The sequence below is a fragment of the Erythrolamprus reginae genome, chromosome 6 (genome assembly GCF_031021105.1).
Source record: "Erythrolamprus reginae isolate rEryReg1 chromosome 6, rEryReg1.hap1, whole genome shotgun sequence".
Taxonomy (NCBI): Eukaryota; Metazoa; Chordata; class Lepidosauria; order Squamata; family Dipsadidae; genus Erythrolamprus; species Erythrolamprus reginae.
The window spans coordinates 4,889,411-4,912,330 of record NC_091955.1 but is presented as its reverse complement, the minus strand read 5'-3'; the positions used below and the strand labels follow the sequence as shown (position 1 = coordinate 4,912,330).

General features: G+C 43.7%; 1 protein-coding gene across 14 annotated transcripts in view; it reads right to left on the bottom strand.

The window, feature by feature from the left end:
• MAGI2 (membrane associated guanylate kinase, WW and PDZ domain containing 2) overlaps positions 1-22,920 on the bottom strand; it is a 526,993-nt gene that overhangs the window by 74,744 nt on the left and 429,329 nt on the right. For all 14 annotated transcript variants that reach the window (XM_070755140.1, XM_070755141.1, XM_070755143.1 and 11 more), the window contains one exon: positions 17,579-18,217. In XM_070755140.1, the coding sequence (XP_070611241.1) occupies positions 17,579-18,217 (639 nt within the window). The remainder of the gene's footprint in view (positions 1-17,578; positions 18,218-22,920) is intronic.

Genomic DNA, 22,920 nt, shown 5'->3' with positions numbered 1-22,920 from the left:
AAATCTCTAATTATTACAGTCAAAGGCTATGATCACCTGGGTTTCCCCTAGCTTAATATATTATCTATCTGGATGATTGCTTGTTTGTTTCTGCACAATGTCTACAAATACACAGTTGTGTACAGTTCTAGTAGACAACCAGTTAAATATGAGACAGCAATGTGCAGAGGCAGCCAAAAGAACCAATACGATCCTAGACTGTATTAACTCCGAGTCTTCAGAGAGGGGTGGCATACAAATCTAATAAATAATAATAATAATAATAATAATAATAATAATAATAATAATAATAATAATAATTTCTTTGTTTCTTTACAGAGTCTGCACTTTGGATCGTCTGTTGAGAATTGAAAAATCAACAGACGATCCAAAGTGCAGACTCTGTAAAGAAACAGATGAAACAATCGATCACATACTCAGCTGCTGCAAAAAGATCGCACAGACTGACTACAAGCATAGACATGACGCTGTGGCACAGATGATCCACTGGAACTTGTCATTTACCAGTGGCAAAGAACTGGTGGGATCATAAGCCCGAAAAAGTGGTCGAAAATGAGCAAGCAAAACTACTGTGGGACTTCCGACTTCCGACTGACCGAATTCTGAAGCATAACACACCAGACATTGTGATCGTGGAGAAAAAGAAAGTATGGATCATCGACATCGCAATCCCAGGAGACAGCAGAATTGAGGAGAAGCAGCTAGAGAAATTAGTGAAATACGAAGATCTAAAAATCGAGCTGCAATGACTCTGGTGACGAAGAGAGACTGCGGGAACAGGGCATGGATAGTCTAGAGAAAAGGAGGGCCAGAGCGGACATGATAGCAGTCTACAGGTATACGAGGGGTGGCCACAGAGAGGAGGGGATCACTTTATTCTCCAGGGCACCGGAGGGCCGGACGAGGAACAACGGCTGGAAGCTGACCAAGGAGAGATTCAACCTGGGGTAGGGGAAGCTGTTTTCACATGCGCAATAGCACGCCTGCACGCTCTTTGGTTACCCAAGGAAAAAAGGTTTGCCATCACTGTTCTATAGTATATTAGAATGTATTGTTATATTATTATATATTATTATTATAATATAGTACTGTATATTATTAGCATTATTACAGTATAATGTTCTATACTGCATTTTATTCAATGCCTGTAAGCCCCCTTCGGTGAACTGGGTGGCATATCAGTTTTGATACATAAAAGGTTTATGGGAAACATTTTTTAATCGTGTAAGTTGCCTAAATGTAGATTATCCACCGAAACGATAAAGCGCACACAGGCCCAAACATTAACTAAATCTTTTTTATGCTCACCTTTGTAAAAGCAGAATCCAATTTAAATCTCCGAGGCTTGGTCTCAGCCTCGAAGGAAGAGCTACACCGTCCATAACAAATAGCTGTGTGGCTTCCTTTATTGCTCTATGCGCTTATTTCTTTTCATCTCTGGGCGGAATAGTGTAACAAATCCTCCAGCTTCGCAGCGGTACAACTACAAGGCTGCTTTGAAGTATTGTTTGCATTTCATAGTGTTCATCAATTTAGTGAACAGGAAAAAGTTTTGTACAGAGAAACAGGAAAACCAGCTTTTGAGTTAAGTTAGTCCTATAATTTATTTATGGAGGTGCCTATGGAAAAATCCCAGTCTTTTACTGCTACCTTACTCGCTAGCTACATCTTTCATCTTGCTATCTCTCTCTCTCTTCCTCCCTCTCATCTATTTATCCCCCCTTTCTCTCTATCATACTCTCTCTCTCTCCAATCCTCTCTCTCTCTCTAACTCTCTCTCTCTCCTGTCTGTCTATGTATCAATGTGGAATACTGTGTTCAGTTCTGGGGGGCCCAATTTAAAAAGGACATTGATAAACCAGAGCAAGTTCAAAGGAGAGTTACAAGGATGGTGAGTGGTCTGGAAACCATGTCCTTTGAGGAACGGTTAAATGATCTAAGGATGTTTAATCTCCAAAGGAGAAGACTGAGAGGAGACTTCATAACTCCGGGACCGCCTTCTGCCGCACGAATCCCAGCGACCGGTTAGGTCCCACAGAGTTGGCCTTCTCCGGGTCCCATCGACTAAGCAATGTCGTTTGGCGGGATCCAGGAAAAGAGCCTTCTCTGTGGCGGCCCCGACCCTCTGGAACCAGCTCCCCCCAGGATATCAGAGTTGCCCCCACCCTCCTTGCCTTTCGCAAGCTCCTTAAAACCCACCTCTGTCATCAGGCATGGGGGAATTGAAACTTCCCTTCCCCATAGGCTTATAGAATTTATACATGGTATGCTTGTATGTATGAGTGGTTCTTTAAATTGGGGTTTTAAAGATTATTTTTAATATTAGATTTGTTTAGATTGTCTTTTTATATTGTTGTTAGCCGCCCCGAGTCTTCGGAGAGGGGCGGCATACAAATCTAATTAATACAAATACAAATATAAACCGTCTACCAATATCTGAAGGGCTGTCACAGAGCAGAGGGAGCAGCATTGTTCTCATTAGCACATGGAAGGACTAGAAACAATGGAACGAAACTGATTTTTCTGATGAGATATCAGAAAAAACTTTCTAACAGAGAGGGTGATAAACCAGTGGAACAGTTTGCCACAGGAGGTAGTGGACTCGCCTTCACTGGAGGTCTTCAAACAGAGACTGGACAGTCATCTTTCTAGGATGGTTTAATGTATCCTGCATTGAGCAGGGGGTTGGGCCCGATGACCCTGGAGGTCCCTTCCAACTCTATGATTCTATGCCTCCAATGTATCCATGTATTTATGTATATACATATGTGTTCTGTCGGGCTCTCTGGTAGAATCCTCCCAAAAATTCACAGGTACAAATTTCACACAAACACACGTTTGAAAATTCAAAACAATGTTCTTTATAATGAAAATTCACTTAAACCAAGCCCTCTTTTGGTATAGCCAAGAGCACTCGTCTCCAAACAAACTGGTAATTTGTACAAGTCCCTTATCAGTTCTGTGATACTTAGCTTGCAGCTGTGAGGCAATTCACAGTCCTTCTTCTTTCACAAAGTGAAACACACTTTGCTCTGGTTTAGTTTCAAAGCGGGGGGAAATCAGCACGCAAAGGTCAAAGTCAGCAAAGCAGGCATGAAACACAAGGATCAGATAATCCTCCATAATGGCCAAACCCACAGGCTGCTATTTATAGCAGCCTCACTAATGACCACAGCCGCACCCAACCACAGATGGCCTCATTTTCTTTGATAATAATCTCTCAGTTGTTGCTGCCTCTGCATCGCTCTCCCCATGCGTGGCTGTATCATTAACTCTTGTTCTGAATCCAAGGAGGAGCTAGATAATTGATCTCCTTCTGAGCTGTCTGCCCCACTCTCCTCCTCCCTGTCACTCATGTCTTCTTGGTCAGAGGAGCCTTCATCAGCAGATTCCACCGGGAGCAAAACAGGCGTGCAGCATGTGGATGTCTCCCCCACATCCACAGTCCTTGGGGCAGGAGCTGGGCCAGAACTAACCACAACACGCATGTATCTACTTACCTACCTACCTACCATCTATTCATCTATTCACCCACCCATCCATCCATCAAAAGCAATTACAGCCCACTACTGTACTAAATGATACCATAATGAAGGCTCGTGGAAGTTCTACTGGGCAGAATGTAGAAAGCAACAAGTCTGCTATCCTAATCCAGTGATGGTGAACCTATGGCAGGCATGCCACAGGTGGTACATGGAGGCATATCTGCCGGCACGCGAGCCGTTGCCTTAGCTTAGCTCCAGCATCCATGTTCGCTCTGGCCAGCTGATTTTTGTCTCATGCGGAAGTTCCGGGAGGGCATTTTCGGCTTCCAGAGGGCTTTTGGGTGGATGGGGGAGGGCATTTTTGCTCCCCCCAGGATCTAGGGAAGCCTCTGGAGCCTGGGGAGGGTGAAAAATGGGCCTACTGGGCACAGCGGAAGTCATTTCCAGCCTCCAGAGGGCTGTGAGGGGGGGCAGGGTAAGCTGTTTTTGCCCTCCCCAGACATTGAATTGTGGGTGTGGGCACTCGCGCTTTCAGCACCTGAGGGCCATCACTGTCCTAATCTGTTGATTTCATTCTATGGAAACTGGTCAAACTAATGGCTAGAAAGCATTTTCCACCACAATGTTGTGTAGCTGGGTTGTCTTACACTGTTCTGTCCCCAGTTACGAACGTATCAAAAACCCACACCGTTTGAATGAACTTAGTTTAACCAATGAACCTAGAAACAGAAGATTGACGGCAGAAAAAGACCTCATGGTCCATCTAGTCTGCCCTTATACCATTTCCTGTATTTTATCTTAGGATGGATATATGTTTATCCCAGGCATGTTTAGATTCAATTGCTGTGGATTTCACATCTGCTGGAAGTTTGTTCCAAGGATCTACTACTCTTTCAGTAAAATAATATTTTCTCATGTTGCTTTTGATCTTTCCCCCAACTAACCTCAGATTGTGTCCCCTTGTTCTTGTGTTCACTTTCTTATTAAAAACACTTCCCTCCTGGACCTTATTTACCCGTTGAACATATTTAAATGTTTCGATCATGTCTCCCCTTTCCCTTCTGTCCTCCAGACTATACAGATGGAGTCCATGAAGTCTTTCCTGATACGTTTTATGCTCAAGACCTTCCACCATTCTTGTAGCCCGTTCAATTTTGTCAATATCTTTTTGTAGGTGAGGTCTCCAGAACTGAGCACAGTATTCCAAATGTGGTCTCTGCTAACCACTGCTAATAACTGGCTTAGCAGTGGAGACACACATACACAAATCAAAAAGCAATATTTTCTTGCAGAAAGTCAGCTGCTAATTAATCTTTATTAGCAGCTGGAGTAAGCTCAAACAGTCTTAACTCAAAGCAATGCAATTAGTTCTTGCTACCTCACGTAGTTTCCAAAGGCTTGGCAAAATGCCCAGGAGTCTTCTGCGATATGAAATCCGAAGCAGAGAAACAGGGATTCACAAGACAATTCACAACAGATACACAAGTCAAAACTGTTGTTTCCTGCAGCCCTTCAGCTGCTTCTACTATTCTTAAGTAAACTAGGGAAGTGGCCAATTAGCTCCCAGTCTTACTCGCGAGGAGACCTCCTCTAGAGTAACCATTCCTCTCTCTTGGCAGCCCTGCGTACTCTTGCATCAAGAAGAAGAGAAGCTTCTTCTTCCTCATCACATGCCAAGAAGTACTGGAGGTTCCTAAGGTCCTGGCTTAACCTCTGCCTCTGGCACCAAGTCCTCCCAATCCCACCCCACCCCATGTCCAACTCAGGCTGCTGGCACATCACCAAGTCGGTCTCCTCGTAAACTGAATCCACTATCAGCTGCACGGGCCACTAGTGGGCCACAACATACAGCTCCCATCCATCCTTCCTAGTTTGAAGGCATCGCAACTGTTTAAGTCAAAATATGCTAGAGAGCTGGCTCAACAGATGTCCCTTGTTTTCACATCACTTGTCACAACTACATCGAACTGTATGGATTTTATTGCCTTTCGCCACAGGCAACGTCTCCGCATAAGGCTGCCTTAATTAAACTATCTGAAGAGTAGGGCAAGGATTTTTTTCCCCCTAAAAATGAACAGATGGCTTTCTGGCCCTTCCCTGTGGGATAATGAGACTCTACATGAGTTTCCAGGTAGTGTGACCTTTATTTAATTTAAGGGCAAACTTTTTCCTTTTATTAAATTTGGTGGCAGCGCCGATTCCGTGCTCAAGTGGGGAAATTAAACATACTTGCATGCTCATCAGCTCGGAAATTGCTTTCGGATATAAAGTTTCTTGAAAGGTGGTGGAGGAGGTTCCCTCATGATCTCCTGAAGGAGATTTCCAGAAAAAATATGGCTGTTCAGGATATTGGTATAAATTGCTTCTGCAGCAAGTGTATGTTTACAGGAGAAGAGTGGGCAGAGTCGATTGCCCAGGTTCGCCTGGTGCACCAGTTGCGGCCCTATCTGGACCGGGACTCACTGCTCACAGTCACTCATGCCCTCATCACCTTGAGGTTCAACTACTGTAACGCTCTCTACATGGGGCTACCTTTGAAAAGTGTTCGGAAACTTCAGATCGTGCAGAATGCAGCTGCGAGAGCAATCATGGGCTTCCCAAGGTATGCCCATGTTACACCAACACTCCGCAGTCTGCATTGGTTGCCGATCAGTTTCCGGTCACAATTCAAAGTGTTGGTTATGACCTGTAAAGCCCTTCATGGCATCAGACCAGAATATCTCCGGGGCCGCCTTCTGCCGCACGAATCCCAGCGACTGGTTAGGTCCAGCGGAGTTGGCCTTCTCCGGGTCCCGTCGATTAAGCAATGTCGTTTGGCAGGACCCAGGAGAAGAGCCTTCTCTGTGGCGGCCCCGACCCTCTGGAACCAGCTCCCCCCAGGATATCAGAGTTGCCCCCACCCTCCTTGCCTTTCGCAAGCTCCTTAAAACCCACCTCTGTCATCAGGCATGGGGGAATTGAATTTTTTCTCTTCCCCCTAGGCTTATAGAATTTATAGATGGTATGCTTGTATGTATGATTGGTTCTTTAAATTGGGGTTTTTTAGATTGTTTTTAATATTAGATTTGTTTACATTGTCTTTTTATATTGTTGTTAGCTGCCCCGAGTCTTCGGAGAGGGGCGGCATACAAATCTAATACATACTAATACTAATACAGTACTAAACCATCAGCATGGAATCAAATCATTGCTACAAATGGTCAGCCTGCCAGGCACTGCAATGAATAATCAATATAGTATCATTTATAGTGGTACCTCTACCTAAAAATGCCTCTACTTAAGAACCTTTCTAGATAAGAACCGGGTGCTCAAGATTTTTTTGCCTCTTCTTAAGAACCATTTTCTACTTAAGAACGCAAGCCCAGAAAAATTTCCCAGGAAATTTGAGAGCGGCACAAAGTCCCGGCCAGTTTCCTGCCATTCCCCTTGGGTTTCTCTCTCTGGCGCAGTGTATGGGAGGCAGCCTTGTGCCAGGTGTATGGGAGGCGCATGCTCCTCCTCACAGCCACAGAGTCCCCCACTTTTTTTAAGCCTTAAAGTTTTGGATTTCTTTGATTCCCCTCACCTCACCTTCTTCCTTTGGCAGCGACTCTCCTCCTCTTCTTCTTCCTCCTCCTCCTCCTCCCACCCAAATTCCAAGCTTTTATTTCTTTCCTAACTTCCTAATAGGTTTGCATGCTGTTGTGGTTAGCTCTGGCCCTGCTCCTGCCCCAAGGACTGTGGATGTGGGGGAGACATCCACATGCTGCAGGCCTGTTTTGCCCTCGGTGGAATCTGATGATGAAGGCTCTTATGACCAAGAAGACATGAGTGACAGGGAGGAGGAGAGTGTGGAAGACAGCTCAGCAGGAGATCAATTCTCTAGCTCCTGCTTGGATTCAGAACAAGAGTTAATGATACAGCCACGCATGCGGAGAGCGATGCATAGGCAGCAACAACTGAGAGATGATTATCAAAGAAAATGAGGCCACCTGTGGTTGGGTGGGGCTGTGGTCATTAGTGAGGCTGCTATAAATAGCAGCCTGTGGGTTTGGCCATTGTGGATCATCTGATCGTTGTGTTTTGTGACTGCTTTACTGACTTTGACTTTTTGTGTGCTGATTTTTGCCCGCTTTGAAACTAAACCAGAGCATAGTGTGTTTCACTTTGTGAAAGAAGAAGGACTGTGAATTGCTCCAAGCTAAGTATCACAGAACTGATAAGGGACTTGTACAAATTACCAGTTTGTTTGCAGACGAGTGCTCTTTGCTATACCAAAAGAGGGCTTCGTTTAAGTGAATTTTCATTATAAAGAACATTGTTTTGACTTTTCAAACGTGTGTGTGTCTGAAATTTGTGCCTGTGAATTTTTGGGAGGATTCTACCAGGGAGCCCGACAGAACACATGCATTATTTGGTTTTACATTGATTCCTATGGGATAAATTGCTTCTACTTTCAAACTTTTCTACTTAAGAAAAATTCACAGAATGAATTAAGTTCTTAAACAGAGGTACCACTATGTTTTGCAAAAAAATAAATAAAAATCCTCCAGTGATGGAATACCACAACTTTTGAAGGCAATCTATTCCGTTTGGGACAAAACTTACACATCGGGACAAAACATACACATTAATCTAAAAGGAAAAAAAATATAATGCTACTCCAGTTGTAAATTTGTGATTTCATCCTCTTAAAGAACACGGACACAAATGCCCTCATTTGTAATTGCTCCACAAAGATTAAAGAAAGGATTTTCCACTTATTTATAAGGAACTTTTTAAAATATTGGATTTGTAGACTGCTTATTATTGTTGTGAGCTGCCCCGAATCTTCGGAGAGGGGCGGCATGCAAATCTAATAATGATTATTAAATTATTATTAATTGCAGTTTTAAATTGAGGACTAATCCGAAGAAAGGAAGCCGTAACAGAGAATTTTAGTGCTTGCCGTATTTCAGGGCGTTTCAAAATAAAAATAATATTCTAATAATAGTTTCCTGGGCCTCTTTCTCATTTTCCCACCTTCGCTAACAGGATGCGGGGGATAACGTGTTTCAACCTGTCCCCTGTTCCTGCAAGGGCCAGATTTGCTGTTGTGCTAATTTTCACCGACTGTGTGCGAACCGCCACAGTGAGTTTTCCAATGCCAGAGCTTGCTAGGAGTTCAATAAGTACAAGGTATTTATTTATTTATTGGATTTGTAGGCCGCCCCTCTCCGCAGACTCGGGGCGGCTAACAACAGCAGTAAAACAGTATAACAAAATCCAATACTAAAAAACAGTTAAAAACCCATTATATAAAAACCAATCATACATACAAACATACCATGCATAGAATTGTAAAGGCCCAGGGGGAAAGAGTATCTCAATTCCCCCATGCCTGGCGGCAGAGGTGGGTTTTAAGCAGCTTACGAAAGGCAAGGAGGGTAGGGGCAGTTCTAATCTCTGGGGGGAGTTGGTTCCAGAGGGTCGGGGCTGCCACAGAGAAGGCTCTTCCTCTGGGTCCTGCCAAGCAACATTGTTTGGTTGACGGGACCCGGAAAAGACCCACTCTGTGGGACCTAACTGATCGCTGAGATTCGTGCAGCAGAAGGCGGTCCCTGAGGTAATCTGGTCCAGTGCCATGAAGGGCTTTATAGGTCATAACCAACACTTTGAAATGTGACCGAAAACTGAACGGCAACCAATGCAGACTGCGGAGTGTTGGTGTAACATGGGCATATTTAGGGAAGCCCATGATTGCTCTCGCAGCTGCATTCTGCACGATCTGAAGTTTCCGAACACTTTTCAAAGGTTGCCCCATGTAGAGAGCATTGCAGTAGTCGAGCCTCGAGGTGATGAGGGCATGAGTGACTGTGAGCAGTGACTCCCGGTCCAAATAGGGCCGCAACTGGTGCACCAGGCGAACCTGGGCGAACGCCCCCCTCGCCACAGCTGAAAGGTGTTTCTCTAATGTGAGCTGTGGATCGAGGAGGACGCCCAAGTTGCGAACCCTCTCTGAGGGGGTCAATGATTCTCCCCCCAGGGTAATGGACGGACAGATGGAATTGTCCTTGGGAGGCAGGACCCACAGCCACTCCATCTTGTTTGGGTTGAGTTTGAGTTTGTTGACACCCATCCAGGCCCCAAAGTATGCATCTGAGAGCAAAGAAGTACACAGAATAATGAAATAACAGAGTTGGAAGGGACCTTGGAGGTCTTCTAGTCCAACCCCTTTCCTAACCTTACACCTGTGATGGCGAACCTATAGCACGTGTGCCACAGGTGGTACATGGAGCCAATCATGGGCTGCCATTTTTTTTACTGCCACACTGTGGGTGTGGCTTATTTTGTGGGTGTGGCTTGACAATTATGTGACCAGGGGGGTAGCTTAAAGGTCATGTGACTGGGTGGGAGTGGCTTACCCACTAAGGTAAGTTTTCAAATAGGCGCTTGGACTCTTTTTCGGTTGATTAAGTCCCATTATGTGAATAGCCACAAAAAGGACAAATGATAGACAGCATTATTTGTTGAAGAGCACAGTCACATTTTAAGGTTATATTGTGTTGTTTAAGTGTTCCCTTTATTTTTTTGAGCAGTGTGTATACTTTTGCCAGCCAATCAGATTATATTACAATCTGCATATTCACTGTGACTAGGTACAGTAATATCTCGAACTTAATTGGTTCTGGGAGGAGGTTCGTAAGGTGAAAAGTTCGTAAGACGAAACAATGTTTCCCATAGGAAACAATATAAAATCAATTAATGCGTGCAAGCAAAAAAATATATAGTAAAAACGGCGCTCCGCTGGGCACCGCCACCCGTCTGTCACGTTTTGAAACAGCTGGGCGCTTCTCAGCCTTCTCCCGAATGCTGAACCCGGAAGTTCGGCAAAGGTTCGGGTTCAGGTTCGGGAGGCTGCTGAGAAGCCCCGCCGCCTGGCTGTCGCCCTTTGAAACAGCCGGGGGGCTTCTCAGCATTCTCCCGAATGCCGAACCCAAAGTTTTGCCGAACCTCCAGGTTTGGTGTACGGGAGGCCACCGAGAAGCCCCACCACCTGGCTGTCGCCTTTTGAAACAGCCGGGGGGCTTCTCGGCGTTCTCCCGAATGCCAAACCCGGAAGTTCGGCAGAAGTTTAGGTTTGGCGTTCAGGTTTGGAAGGCCGCCGAGAAGCCCCGCCTCCCAGTTGTCACCTTGCCAGAAGAGCCGCAGAGCTGTTGGCCGGTCGGGAGGCTCAAACGGAGGTGGGGAATCCCAATAGGGAATTCCATGGGCGGAGCTTTGACATCACGGAGATGTCCTTCCTGGAGTTCGGCGTTCGGGCGGTGGGTTCATAAGGCGAAAAAAGTTCGTAAGAAGAGACAAAAATTTTCCGAACCCCGGGTTCGTATCTCGAAAAGTTCGTGAGACGAGGGGTTCGTATCACGAGGTACTGCTGTAGTTTTATGTGGCTGAAGTCATTACAATCCTTCTCTCTGCAATTTGAAATATTGCCTCAGTTAGGCCCTGATCCTGACAGACTTCACCCCTATCCCAAAGGCAATAATTCAGGAAGACATTTGAGGGAGCGAAATAATGAAAACCTTTCTCCCACAAGTGCCGTATTTACCAGTTGCGGGATGGTACAAGATAACAGGCAACCCCCCCCCCTCATTTTTGCAAAACCAATTTGAAGAGAAAGGATTTGACAAGAGCAGTTGTCGTGACGTGAGAGATGTAGAATAAAACAGCAATTAAAAAGGGAATAATCTGGCAGGGTTGTGAGGAAAAGGATAATCGGAAAGATTGTCACAAAACATAAAAATGTTTTTAAACAGAGAACCTTTCCAGGAGATGTAATTAAATTCTCCCCTATCTCCATCTTGGCAAGTCTCACTGTAATTTTTTTTCTATAGAGCCCGAAAATTAAAAAGCGTAAACTGAAAATGTTCCTTGCTGAGATGGGACGTGGTAAATGGCAAACACAAACGTTGTGCTGTTTTTTGCACTCTGGAGCTTTAGAAAGCTTCCCTGAACCCTCTGGGGGGCAGGAAAAACAGCACAACGACAAACTGGAAGTGTGTTTTCCAAAGTTCTGGTTTGCTGTTGTGCTGTTTTTTGCACTCCGGGGCTTCAGGAAGCTTCCCTGAACCTTCCGGAGTGCAAAAAAACAGCACAACGACAAACCGGAAGTGCATTTTCCTGGACTTCCGGTTTGTCCGTTGGGGGAATTTTTTTTGCCTCCCGGCCTTTGTTCTGCCTGACTGGGCTTAGGCAATGCGTAATAGTCCAAGGAAAAGAAATCAAACACACACGTGCTCTGCTAATCAACAAACTTGTATTAAATAAACAAAAAACGGTTACTCAAGACAGTTCTTAGTGTCCAAAAACAATGATAGTGCAAGGGTTACTTCAGCTGCATACAAAAACACAGGAAAAAACAAACAAAGACAACCTGGAGTGAGCAAAGACGTTTCAGGAGTCCTTTTGAATCTTTGAAGCAAACAGCAAGTCCCAGAGTTTTCACCTCCCACTTGTCTGAAAAAGCTGGGTTGAAAACTCCAACGGCACGGAACAGAAACTTCAGAGCAGGAACCACAAAATAACACAGATAAACAGCCACAGTTTGCCTTGGGCCGTTGTTCCCTTTTATACCTTTAGCCCTCATTAAGGGAACCTCACCCAGCCCTCACTATAAGAACCACACCCAGCCCAGGTGCTCCTATAATGACTTGTAATAGTCCTTCAGTCGATCCCTTCTTTGCATAGCTCTTCGGCTATGCAGATCAATATATTGATCTGCAGAAGAATCCAGAGATGAAAGACTGTCTGAGGGACTGTATGTCAAATCCCCTGGGCTGTCTGCTGAATCATTGTCCCAGTGGCCTCGTCCTCCTGGCTGTCTGCCACGTCTTCCTGGCTGTCTGCCACGTCTTCCTGGCTGTCAGCCAGGCTTTCACATTCACTTTGTGCCGCGTCTCTCCCATCGGTGGGAGCAACGGCTGGCCCAGGCCCAAACACAACAGGCTTCAGGGAAGCTTCCCTGAAGTGTCCAGAGGGCAAAACAGCATTTCCCAGGGCCAAAAATTAGCTGGCCAGCACACACATGCGTGCTGGAGCTAAACACTGCAAAGTCTCACGTATCCATCGCTATGGCTCCGCGTGCCACCTGTGGCACCCACGCCATTGGTTCGCCATTACGGCTCTAGAGTCTCAACCTCTTTTTTATAGTGTGGTGACAACAACTGGAAGTGGTATTTGAGGCGTGGGAACTTGTCTCTAGCAGAGCCTGCGCTGTTTTCTGTGGATTTTTATTAAACGTTTGAAATTCTCATGTAATTTTAAGGAAGTTTTCGTTCTCGGAATACAAATAACACCCAAATTGGCACGCCAGCCTTCCGCGAGAAGAAAGAGTCGGTAGTAAATTTCCCAGAAGGATAATCAATTCAGGTCTTCTGCTCGCACCTAAATGCCAAGTAAGCAATTACTTTTCATTTAACTAAATTATTCTCTTAGTTTGGATGAAAACAAATATTCAGTTCCAGTTAAAAGCTATTCTGGGCTAGGTTGACACAGCTGGAGAAAAAAAAAAGAGAGATGATCTTTGCCTCATTTTATCTGCAAAACCTATAATTTATTTATTTATTTATTTATTTACTTACTTACTTACTTACTTACTTACTTACTTATTGGATTTGTATGCCACCCCTCTCCGTGGACTCGGTATATATATATATGCCTTATATATTTGTTTTCGTAGATTTTCACGGGTACAGGTATGATGGTCTTGGTATATTCGGGTTTCTTCCCGTGTAGGATTTGGAAATTTCTGGTGACGTTTCAATGAGGTCCCACTCGTCATCTTCAGGCTAGTGTTTCTGTCCTTGTTCTAGGGTGAACACAGCGAGACCTGAGCTGCCTTCCTTCTATAAATACTGGTGGCTGGGTGTGGTTTGATGCAATTGCTGAGCCATCAAACCACACACAGCCACCAGTATTTATAGAAGGAAGGCAGCTCAGGTCTCGCTGTGTTCACCCTAGAACAAGGACAGAAACACTAGCCTGAAGATGACGAGTGGGACCTCGTTGAAACGTCGCCAGAAATTTCCAAATCCTACACGGGAAGAAACCCGAATATACCAAGACCATCATACCTTATATATTTTATATATAAAAGAAATATCAATCTCTCTGTACTTGTAATTAATATTCGTAACACAGGTAGACTTAACGGACCACAATTGAGCCCAACACTTCTGTTGTTAAGTGAGACATTTGCTAAGTGACTTTAATTTTATGACTTTTCTTGCCACGGATTCTAAGTGAATCACCGTGGTTTGATAAGTTGAGTGGTGTGGTCCCTAGTGGGTGGAGCCTTACAATCAGGAGGCTGTGAGTTCGATCCCAGGTAGAGGCAGATATTTCTCTCTCTCTGGGCACAATGAGAATTTATCTGCCGATCAAAACTCCACATTGGCAACAGGGATGCATCCGGCCACTCAGCTTCATTTAGACTCCACCCTGCTAGGGAATATGGGGTCATTTTAAAAAAAATGACTGTGGTTGATAAGTTAGTAACCTGATTCAGTAGCTACTGGTGCGCTCTGGGTGACTGGCGGACAGGTGTACCAGTCTACATGAAATTTGGCTTCTGTGCGTGCAAAAAACCTGCAGAAAACTGGCAAAATCTCTATCGCACACACATCCTTGTGCGAAATTTGAATTTCTGCGCATGCACAGAAATCTCGTGAGGGGTCACGTGTGCGATTTCAGTGAATTATTTTTGCTTCTGCGCATGCCTGAAGAACAGAACTGAAGAAGATTATCCGATGAGAACCAAAATGTCTTCAAAGAAAAACAAAGAAAGTCCAGGTGAACTCAAGGACTCTCTAAAATGAATGCAAATGACCAGCTGTCTGCAAGGAATATAAATCCTTCCATTCCTCGCCATCCAGTCAGAGCTTAAGAAGCATCTTGAATGAGAACCAAATGTCTTCAAAGAAAAACAAGGAACTCCATTTACCTCCTGAAAAAAGCACCTTTTGTATAACCGTGACCTTAGAACTGAGAATCTCAACAGACCATCACCCAAGTGGTGCAAGATTGGAAGATATGGGGAGATCTGACCCACGGAATCACGCAAAAGTTGGACACGATTGAGTGGAGAAGATCGTCATCGTCACCTGTAGGTATTGCCGATTATTGCAACGCTACAAAAAACCTATCTTGTTGATAAAGCATCTCATCCTTCTGTCTTATTTATATAAGACACAACCTAAGTATTGCCCACAAGATCATATGCTGCAACGTCCTGCCTGTCAATGACTATTTCAGCTTCAACAGCAACAACACAAGAGCACGCAACAGATTCAAACTTAATATTAACCGCTCCAAACTTGACTGTAAAAAATATGACTTTAGCAATCGAGTTGTCGAAGCGTGGAACTGATTACCGGACTCCGTGGTGTCAACCCTTAACCCCCAACATTTCTCCCTTAGACTTTCCACGGTTGACCTCTCCAGATTCCTAAGAGGTCAGTAAGGAGCGTGCATAAGTGTACTAGTGTGCCTTTCGTCCCCTGTCCAATTGCCTCTCCTTTGTTCTGCTGGTGTGTCTCAACCGCCCATAATTACAGGGTAATTAGTCCAGGAAGACACACACCACACGATAAAAGGAAAACCCAAAAGTTTTCATAAACAGAAAAACAGAAACAGCTCCCTTTTTAAATGTCAAAGGGATTTTCTGGTACACACAAGGCACAGGTTACATGCAATCTAATTGCTCATCCAATAACTAGGAAATTGAGTCCAATTCTAAAGTCCAGAGAGTCCACACACACAATCCTGAACAGCAAAAACCACGATCTTGATGAAACAATGAATCAGATAAACTGCCATGAGGCTAAAACACCAGGCTGCACTTTTATCTGTAGCACTAATTACAGCAGCCCCACCCAACCACAGGTGGCCTCATTTTCTCTTGTAATAATCCTTCAGTTGTTGTCTCCTATGCATCACTCTACGCATGCGTGGATGTGTCATTAATTCTTGTTCAGAATCGAGGGATGATACAGATGACTGATCTCCTCCTGGGCTGTCTGCCAAATGCCCCTCTTCCCTATCACTCACGCTTCCTTGGTCAGAGGAGACTTCGTCGGCAGATTCTACTGGGAGAAAAACAGGCCTGAGGCATGTGGATGTCTCCCCCACCTCCACCTCCACATTCCTTGGGGCAGGAGCTGGGCCAGAGCTAACCACAACATCCTTTATCTCATATATCTTTTCTTCCTTTCATATATCTTCTCTATTTTTATATATTTTCTTCTCTCCTTTTCTTTGTATATATTACTACATGTCTATTCTCTTCAATATGTATTGTTTATTGGACAAATAAGTAAAAAAATAAAAATGTAAGTCTAAAGGTTATATTCTCTGTGTATCTAGGGAAAAGAGTAAAATGTGGGTTCACTGTGCATGTCTATAAGAATGTGGAATGCCCTCTGTGGATATGATAGGATCAAACATACCTGCCTGGTTAAGGCAACCCACTCCTTTGAGTAGCTTAAGGAAATAATTATTAATTTAAGCTTCCTTTTACCTAACATAATTAAAACCCTTCTGTTTGTCTAAGGAAAAAACTAATTAGATACTCTTCTGTTTATTTAGCAATCATACCCTGAGAGGATTTGGTCTGTATGCTATGTGCCACATATTAACCATTTACGTTGCAACTAGGTTAAGTAAAAAGTTAATACTTTACATTTGTATATGCAAGAAACTTGTTATAAATAATAAACTTGCAAGTCCAGAGACAGAGAGCTTCCGAACACGAGGCATCTCTGCTCATCCCAGAGAGATATTTCCAACCTGGACAAAGAGTCATTCAAGAAATCATGTCTTTGTGTCTATGATTTTACAGCCACCTATCACTTTAAAGACTGACTTCTAATAATAACATTAATAATATTTTATTAGATTTGTATGCCACCCCTCTCCGAAGACTCAGGACGGCTCACAGCAACAATAAACAATTTACAATAAATCCAATATTTAAAAACTATGGTTAAAAACTCCTATCATTAAAAAACAGACAATACTACCCAATCAACATAGAAACATAGAAACATAGAAACATAGAAGACTGACGGCAGAAAAAGACCTCATGGTCCATCTAGTCTGCCCTTATACTATTTCCTGTATTTTATCTTACAATGGATATATGTTTATCCCAGGCATGTTTAAATTCAGTTACTGTGGATTTACCAACCACGTCTGATGGAAGTTTGTTCCAAGGATCTACTACTCTTTCAGTAAAATAATATTTTCTCATGTTGCTTTTTATCTTTCCCCCAACTAACTTCAGATTGTGTCCCCTTGTTCTTGTGTTCTCTTTCCTATTAAAAACACTTCCCCCCTGAACCTTATTTAACCCTTTGACATATTTAAATGTTTCAATCATGTCCCCCCTTTTCCTTCTGTCCTCCAGACTATACAGATTGAGTTCATTAAGTCTTTCCTGATACGTTTTATGCTTAAGACCTTCCACCATTCTTGTAGCCCATCTTTGGACCCGTTCAATTTTGTCAATATCTTTTTGTAGGTGAGGTCTCCAGAACTGAACACAGTATTCCAAATGTGGTCTCACCAGCGCTCTAGATAAGGGGATCACAATCTCCCTCTTCCTGCTTGTTATACCTCTAGCTATGCAGCCAAGCATCCTACTTGCTTTTCCTACTGCCCGACCACACTGCTCACCCATTTTGAGACTGTCAGAAATCACTACCCCTAAATCCTTCTCTTCTGAAGTTTTTGCTAACACAGAACTGCCAATAACCAGACATAAATCTCACTAGCCAAGGGATACATCAATTACCCCGTGCGACATAGATGGGTTTTCAGAGGGTTGTGGAAGGCGAGGAGGATGGGGGCAGTTCAAATCTCCAGGGGGAGTTGGTTCCAGAGGGCCAGGGCCACCACAGAGAAGGCTCTTCCCCTGGGTCCCGCCAGACAACATTGTTTAGTCGACGGGACCCGGAGAAGGCCGACGCTGTGGGACCTAATTGGCCGCTGGGATTCGTGCAACACACCAATAAAGGAAGTATCTTTTAAAACTTTCACCATGAATTGCCGTCATTGCGGCGACCTCGTAGACTTACCTCCTCTATGGATAAACAGGGACGTGTCACTTCCAACAGGACATTCTTTAAGTATATCCACTACTTCGGCATGGCTCATATTCTGTACATTCTGCTGGTTGATCTCGACAATGAGGTCACCTTCACATAAGCCAGGGCACCCCTGAACATCTAAGATCTGCTTCACCCTTTGCCCCGTGGGACTGTCCGCTATAGTGAAGCCGAAGCCCTGGGCCCCTTTCACAATGGTTAAGGTCATGAGTTCAGCTTGAGTGGCTCCCGACGAGGCCATGGAGACGTTGTCGTCGTGGATGGGCGGCGGGAACGTGCCATCGAGCTGACTCTCCGCTGGAATGGAGTGCAAGGAATGTGGCGGCGGCCGATCCGTTATATCCGGAACGGACTGGGAAGTTCTAGAAATGTATTCCAAGTACGTTTCGTAGTTATGCCTCCCGTTGACAATGACGGGAGGCCTCTCCATCATGGCGAGCGGCGGCACTATGCTGTTGGCAGGATCTTCGGGGTCGAAGGGCAGAGGATAGCCGCGACATAGCACCAGGTTGACACTCTGGCCAATGGGAACGGACTGGAAGAGTTTGACGACATCCGCGTGAGTGTGTCCGAGGACGCAGACTTCATTAATGTAGACAATGACGTCACCTGGACAGAAAGAAATGACAATGTGCCGATTACTACTGGTACTACTGGGGCCACCTGTACTGGTTTATGGCAGAGTCATCCTTATTCGGTTTTAAGATCATGTCAGTTGTTGTTGTTATTATTATTAATTATTATTATTATTATGAATAATAATTATTAATATAATTATATTATAATATTATTATTATTAATTATTATTATTATTAATAATAATAGACTTGTATGCTGCCCTTCTATTATTATTATTATATTATATTATTATTAATAATAATAATTAATATAATTATATTATAATATTATTATTAATTATTCTTATTATTCTTATTAATAATAATAATAGATTTGTATGCCACCCTTCTATTATTATTATTATTATTATTATTACTACTACTACTACTACTACTACTACTACTACTTCTACTACTACTACTACTACTACTACTACTACTACTACTACTAGTTGCTCTTCTTTGTACTTTTCCCAAAGTCTCAACATCTTTTTTGTAATGTGGTGACCAAAACTGGATACAGTTATTCGAGGTCTGGCCGTAGGAAAGCTTTATAAATTGGTACTAAAACTTGACTTGAATTTGATTCTATGCCTCTGTTTATACAACCAAGTTTTGTTTTTGATTTTATTTTTTTTGGCTGCTGCTACACCCTGCTGGCTCATGTTTAATGGATCATCTACTAGGACTCCAAGATCCCTACCACAGTTCCTGTTTTTGATCCAGGTTTTGCTTAATCCAGTGGTTCTCAACCTGGGGGTCGGAATCTTTTTGGGGGTCAAACAATTCTTTCATCAGGGGTTGCCTAAGTCCATGGGGGAAAAGACAAATTTCCCATGGTGTTAGGAATTAAAGCTTCTATTCTGGAGCCTTGGAACATATTTGCACAATCCGACCAATCAGGTGTTTACAGTGGGGGCATCACTTTGACCTTCCTGCCAATCAGCTTAAAGCTCTGTTGGGAGAATTGGCGCTAGACTTATGGTTGGGGGTCACCACAACATGAGGAACTGTATTAAAGGGTCAAGGCATTAAAAAGGTTGATCTGGCTTAGTCGGTACTTGTACCAAGCATAACAGAGTGTCAATTGTTTCTGTTCCACAAACGCAATATTACACCGACCTAAAACATGCCCGTATGCGACGCTTTACAGTAATTGCCCACAAAAATTGCTACACAATTGACACATTCTCATAGTGTCGAATGGCACAGCGCCCAGGAATCACACCTCAAGAGTCCTCTACGGCTAAGCTGCAGATACAACTTGATTTGTTATAATTCATCAGGCGCACACTGGCAGCCGAGGATGTGCAAATAGGTGTGGAGATTCTTTTTTTAAGACGGTAAAATTGCCCGCACAATAAGGTTGGAGACGCAAGATCGATAAGGCCAGGCTCGTACTCACAAATAATCTGCTCCAGGGCTGACCCAGAAGAAAAAACAGGGGACAGAACATGACTTATTATCTGCTGTTGCTTTAAAACAACACCGCCGGTATCATCAGCAATCTCTCGACCCCTGAACTGCCTGGAGAAATAGTGCCGTCGCTACTGACAGTTTCTTAATCTAAAGCAATGGTTTAGCAGCAGCAAAGACAAATGTGCTGGATTCGAAGCTTGTGATAAACCCCCGGACAGAACATCAAGAGAGATTGCGGCAGTGAAGGGCTCCAGTTACCTTTTCCAACTGGTACCAGGATCCTGAGCAATGTTCCCTCTAATTTTTTTTCGGTGTGGGCGGAAAAGTATAGTGTCTGAGCGGCAGTCCCTTTGGGACTGGGCGGCATAGAAGTATAAATAAATAAATAAATAAATAAATAAATAAATAAATGAATGAATGAATGAATGAATGAATGAATGAATGAATAAATAAATAAATAAAAATAAATAAGAAATAAATAAATAAATAAATAATGAATGAATAAATAAAGAAATAAAAATAAATAAATAAATAAGAAAGAAAATAAATAAATAAATAAATAAGAAAAAAATTCCCTTCTTTTTTATTAAAAGAAATGAATAATAAAACAAAACCAAAATCTATTACTATTATTAATTTCTTCTCCTCTTTTTCCATCCCTGTCTCCTCCCCCCTTGTGTGTGTGTGTGTGTGTGAACTCTTGAACCATTTCCAATAACAGGTGAGCTATTGGAAATGGTTCAAGAGTTCACACACACACACACACAAACAAACAAACGGATGGGGTTTGTTTTCTCTGTTATTATTTGGGTGATTTTTACCATATGCTTTAAATCAAGAGTCATTTCTCTCTCTTTCTCTCTCCCCCTCTTGTTCTCTCTCTATTGCTTTCTTTCCCTCTCACTCTCTTTCTTTCTTTCTCTTCTCTCTCTTGCTATCTCTCTCTCCACCCCTTTCGCCCTCTCTCTTTTTCTCACTTACTTTCTCTCCCCCCCTCACTCTCTGTTAGTGAGGGGGCTGCGAGAGCGCATTCTCCGAACGCTTCGGGGACACCTGCCCTGCCTCTACTGCAGCCCCCTTGTTGAAAGGTCTGGGACGAAAGCACTCCCAGCGAAGGGGCTGCGAGAGGGGTGGGGCGGGCATTCCTGGCTGGGAGCGCGGATGAAAAGAAGATGCAGAGTTGCGCCCCAAGGCAGGAGGCAGCAGAGGAGGAGAGGGGGTGGATCGGGCAGGCGAGGGCAGGGCTGAGAGGCCAGGGGCGCGAGGGGGCCAGAGGCATCATGGGGAGGCAGTGGCGGCAGCGGCTCCCTTTCTTTCTACTGCCGGCGCCTCCCCGCCCCCACCCCCCTGTGGGCTGGCAGAGGGATGGGGAGCGCGCGCCCGTGGAAAAGGGTGCGCGGGGGTATTTTGGGGAGCGCGCGTGCGCCCGCACGCAGCTTACGGGGAATGCTGATCCTGAGGCCAGGCGTGCACAAATGTGCACCCAACACATGTGTACACACCCCTGCGAAGACTTAACTTCTACACATGCGCCCGAAGTGAAATCTCGTCCAAGGATGCTTGAGTGGGCAAGATTTTGACAATGTTCGCCTTTTTCTGCTTCTGCGCGTGCAAAAGAATTTGCTGAAATCTCACCCGCGCAAGCATCCTCATGCGAGATTTTACTTCGGGTGCATGCACAAAAGTCTTGTCTCATGGGGGTGTGTGCATGCATGTCAGGCGGGCGACTGCCCGTGCCGAACTCCGGAGCCCACTAAAAAGTCCTAACGGATCGCCGATCCCATTCGTACTGGGTGGGACCCATTATTGGATGACGGACTACAAGACATACCATATTTTTGGAGTATAAGACGCGCCTAGATTTTATCAGGGGAGTGAACCAATTAAGTTCGTAAGACAAGGTATCACTGTATTTACTATTGCTGAACATCCAAAATATACTATTTAATTCTATGTATATATGCCATATGTGTACATACATATTTTAATTTTTAATAGGAAAGTGAACACAAGAACAAGGGGACACAATCTGAAGTTAGTTGGGGGAAAGATCAAAAGCAACATGAGAAAATATTATTTTACTGAGAGTAGTAGATCCTTGGAACAAACTTCCAGCAGACATGGTAGATAAAGCCACAGTAACTGAATTTAAACATGCCTGGGATAAACATATATCCATTGTAAGATAAAATACAGAAAATAGTATAAGGGCAGACTAGATGGACCAGGAAGGTTTGGTAGGGAAGGTTTGCCTATTTGCCGATGACTCTAAAGTGTGCAATAGGGTTGATATTCCTGGAGGGGTCTGCAATGTGGTAAATGATTTAGCTTTACTAGATAAATGGTCAAAGCAATGGAAACTGCAGTGGAAACTGCAGTTTAATGTTTCCAAATGTAAAATAATGCACTTGGGGAAAAGGAATCCTCAATCTGAGTATTGTATTGGCAGTTCTGTGTTAGCAAAAACTTTAGAAGAGAAGGATTTAGGGGTCGTGATTTCTGACAGTCTCAAAATGGGTGAGCAGTGTGGTCGGGCGGTAGGAAAAGCAAGTAGGATGCTTGGCTGCATAGCTAGAGGTATAACAAGCAGGAAGAGGGAGATTGTGATCCCCTTATATAGAGTGCTGGTGAGACCGCATTTGGAATACTGTGTCCAGTTCTGGAGACCTCACCTACAAAAAGATATTGACAAAGACGGGCTACAAGAATGGTGGAAGGTCTTAAGCATAAAACGTATCAGGAAAGACTTCATGAACTCAATCTGTATAGTCTGGAGGACAGAAGGAAAAGGGGGGACATGATCGAAACATTTAAATATGTTAAAGGGTTAAAGGAAGGAAGTGTTTTTAATAGGAAAGTGAACACAAGAACAAGGGACACAATCTGAAGTTAGTTGGGGGAAAAAATCAAAAGCAATGTGAGAAAATATTATTTCACTGAAAGAGTAGTAGATCCTTGGAACAAACTTCCAGCAGACGTGGTTGGTAAATCCACAGTCACTGAATTTAAACATGCCTGGGATAAACATATATCCATCCTAAGATAAAATACAGGAAATAGTATAAGGGCAAACTAGATGGACCATGAGGTCTTTTTCTGCCGTCAGTCTTCTATGTTTCTATGTTTCTATGAACACCGATATACCATGTATGGAGCTACCATTTTTATCGAGCTTTTAAACATTTTCTCTTCTCTTTAAGGAGCCCTGCCTTGTATCCCTAATGTGTGTGTGTGTGTGTTTTAATTTAAAAAGATGGCTTTTCAAAATTCCTGGGC